The sequence below is a fragment of the Cynocephalus volans genome, chromosome 2, assembly GCF_027409185.1.
Source record: "Cynocephalus volans isolate mCynVol1 chromosome 2, mCynVol1.pri, whole genome shotgun sequence".
NCBI classification, from domain to species: domain Eukaryota; kingdom Metazoa; phylum Chordata; class Mammalia; order Dermoptera; family Cynocephalidae; genus Cynocephalus; species Cynocephalus volans.
In genome coordinates, this window is record NC_084461.1 from 128222494 (window position 1) to 128226242 (window position 3749).

The window sequence follows — 3749 nt, forward strand, 5'->3', positions numbered from 1 at the left end:
TGTGAAAACGCAGACCACTTCTGTCCTGTCCACTACTCCATTCCCAGAATTTAGCACATTGCCTGGCAGGTGTTAGGTGCTCTATAAACATCTGCAAAGAGAATGAAAGATTGACGTGGTGGCCTGGATTATAGGAACAAAAAGACACGTTGATGCAGCTTTGGAGAATGAACAGGAGGGAAAAGCTGTTATGAGAACACATTCACCAGGAGTAGAATGAAATGAGGACTCAGTACAGCTCTACAGCTCACAGGCGCAGGGACTCCAGGATTTCCTAAAGGGAGTCTTTATTTAAACTATTAATTTATATCAATTTATACTTTAAGTTTCTGTATAGTAGGGAAAGTCTCAGATGGATTTAGATAATACATTGAATATGTTATTCAAGCATCCAAAATTTAATACCTAATCGTAAACTTTTGGGATGGCTGTTACTGGAGTTCAATTCAGATCAGAGTTAACTTTACCCTAATTTTCCTTTGCATGCAAAACAAATTTTGCCTAGCCACAGTTGTCCTGGAATAAAATTAACACTGTAGTTTGTGAGTCTTGCTTAAGATTTACTTCAAATAAAAGAAAAGAGAATTATTATTTTTTTTTTAAATGATATTTCTCCTCTGGCTCATCTTCAAAGTATTCAAAGCATTTCTTTTTGTTCCGGTACATTCTTCTTATCCCATTTTTATTTTAAACTAATGATAACGATACATCATTGATGTTGGTATAGCAAAAAGGTTAAGGGGAAACTTTCTTCTAAACCAAAATGTTCCTTTAACCCACTGCAGAATTCTTAAAGCTAGATACTAATATATCCTGTAATTAAAAAATAATGAGCTTCTCACCATGATTTATTTCCATAGATTTAGATTCAATGCCAAGAAGCTACAGTTTAAATTGTTGCAGTGCCCAATAGTAAAAACTCTTACAAACCTTCACACAGCAATTTCAAACAAACATGTATTACAGCAAAAAGAAAGAAAAAAGGTAAATGAAGATATCCTTCCATCCCTTCTATTTGTTACTCTCTCTTTCATCCAAAGTAAGGCAGCCACAGAGAATGAAGGGAGAGGGAAGAAGAAAGAGACACACAGAGAGAATTTTAATACGAAAAAGCAGTGTCCTGGGCTTGCTGTGAGAACTTTGGGGTAGTTTCTCTGGCTAGCCCTGCTCCTCTGAAGTCCACAGCAGTCACAATTCTATTCCTTAGGGTGCCTGCAGTTAACTGAACAGTAAGAAAAAACATGAATGACAAGGTCAGAGTCCCTGATTAAGATACTTTTTCAGCTGTCCTGATGGATTAACAATGACTGCACAGGGCAAGAAAAAAAAAAAAAAAAAAAAACCTCTGTTCATTTTAAAGAAACTGAAATTTAGCAGATTCAAGCACCTCTTAAATGTAATAGTTAACAGCACTGGCTTTGGAATGAGGTCACTTATTAGCTGTGTGAATTTGGTAGTTCACTTAATCTCTCTGAGCCTCATTTTCTTCAACTGTAAAATATAGCTGATGATTTCTTTTTTAATGGGACTGTGTGTCAATGTAAACAGCACGGTGGCACTCAATACATTTTGGCTTTATTATTATCATTATTATACTTGCCTCAGCTAATCTTCAAAGAAGCCTGTGGAAAGAGAACCCAACAGGTCACAGAACCCTTGGTTTAACTTGGGACACAATGAACAGGACAGATCATCTGTAGTTATGAGAATCCTGAGCTTCAGAGAGGAGATTTTCTTCAGAATACACAAAATTGGGATGAAGAAATTTAATTAGAAAATAATAAATTTGGTAAATGGGAGAATTAACAAAATTCTGTTGTAACCTAATTAATGTCAAATTTTTTTTCTATTATCCCATAATGAAAAAATCAGAGGATACTGAGAAAAATAAAGTTAGATCTTTCTCATGAATTCCCACCCCCAAAGAAGCTGAAATAGTGTATGTGCTTTCTGACAGCCTGGTCCTCAGAAGTGTGAGGTTTGAAGGAAAGTTTTAAAATCACATTCATTATTTTGTTTCTCTAATAAATTTTTACTGAGTTCTGGGTATACAATGATAAATTGAAAAGACAAGGTCTTTGCTTCATGGACCTTATAGTCAAATGGGGGAAGGTAGTCATAAATATGCAGTCATGCAAATAAAAAAATTAAGTATATAGTTCTAGGAGCTTCTCCCTGACAAGCAAGGTGACACATGGGTCTGGCTCTTGGACTTTCTTCGGCAGCATGGCCCCCAAACTCCAGTCTTCCCTTCTGCCTCAAATGAAGAAACCAAGACCGCCTCCTGTCCCAAGGTCAGAGGAGACATCAACCTCCCTATACTTCCCAAAAAAAGAAAAAGAACAGCAAGAAGCAATTGAACATATTGATGAAATACAAAATGAAACAGACAGACTTAATGAACAAGCCAGTGAGGAGATCTTGAAAGTAGAAAAGAAATATAATAAACTCCACCAACCATTTTTTCAAAAGAGGTCAGAATTGATGGCCAAAATCCTAAATTTTGGGGTAACAACATTCGTCAACCATCCGCAAGTGTCTGCACTGTTTGGGGAGGAAGATGAAGAGGCGCTGCATTATTTGACCAGAGCTGAAGTGACAGAATTTGAAGATATTAAATCAGGTTACAGAATAGATTTTTATTTTGATGAAAATCCTTATTTTGGAAATAAAGTTCGCTACAAACAATTTCATCTGAATGAGAGTGGTGATCCATCTTCAAAGTCCACTGAAATCAAATGGAAATCTGGAAAGGATTTGATGCAATGTTCAAGTCCAACACAGAATAAAGCCAGCAGGAAGATGCAGCATGAGGAGCCAGAGAGCTTCTCTACCTGGTTGATTGACCATCCTGATGCAGGTGCAGGTGAGTTAGGAGAAGCCATCAAAGATAATATTTGGCCAAATCCATTACAGTACTACTTGGTTCCTGGTATGGATGAAGAAGAAGGGAAAGGAGAAGAAGATGATGATGATGAAGAAGAAGAAGGATTGGAAGATATTGATGAAGAAGGGGTTGAGGATGAAGGTGAAGAAGATGAAGATGATGATGAAGGGGAGGAAGGAGAGGAGGATGAAGGAGAAGATGACTCATAGAACACTGATGGATTCCAATCTTCCTTTTTTTTTTTTTAAATTTTATTTTGTCGATATACATTGTGGCTGATTATTGCTCCCCATCACCAAAACCTCCCTCCCTTCTCCCTCCCCCCCCAACAATGTCTTTTCTGTTTGCTTGTCGTATCAACTTCAAGTAATTGTGGTTGTTATATCTTCTTCCCCCCCCCCCGGTTTTGTGTGTGTGTGTGTGTGTGTGTGTGTGTATGTGTGTGTGTGTGTGTGTGAATTTATATATTAATTTTTAGCTCCCTCCAATAAGTGAGAACATGTGGTATTTCTCTTTCTGTGCCTGACTTGTTTCACTTAATATAATTCTCTCGAGGTCCATCCATGTTGTTGCAAATGGCAGTATTTCATTCGTTTTTATAGCTGAGTAGTATTCCATTGTGTAGATGTACCACATTTTCCGTATCCACTCTTCTGATGATGGACATTTGGGCTGCTTCCAACTCTTGGCTATTGTAAAGAGTGCTGCAATGAACATTGGGGAACAGGTACACCTTCGACTTGATGATTTCCATTCCTCTGGGTATATTCCCAACAGTGGGATGGCAGGGTCGTAAGGTAGATCTATCTGCAATTGTTTGAGGAACCTCCATACCATTTTCCATAGAGGCTGCACCATTTTG

At 37.7% G+C, this 3749-nt stretch overlaps 1 protein-coding gene across 1 annotated transcript; it reads left to right on the top strand.

The window, feature by feature from the left end:
• Window positions 1-2226: 2226 nt before the first annotated feature.
• Window positions 2227-3108, top strand: LOC134371034 (protein SET-like). The gene has a single exon (XM_063088018.1). It carries the CDS (start codon window positions 2227-2229, stop codon window positions 3094-3096), a length of 870 nt encoding a protein of 289 aa, XP_062944088.1. The 3' UTR covers window positions 3097-3108.
• Window positions 3109-3749: the final 641 nt, after the last annotated feature.

Excerpts from the sequence above, each read along its gene's own strand:
- LOC134371034 (XM_063088018.1), top strand. The coding sequence starts at position 2,227 with ATGGCCCCCAAACTCCAGTCTTCCCTTCTGCCTCAAATGAAGAAACCA.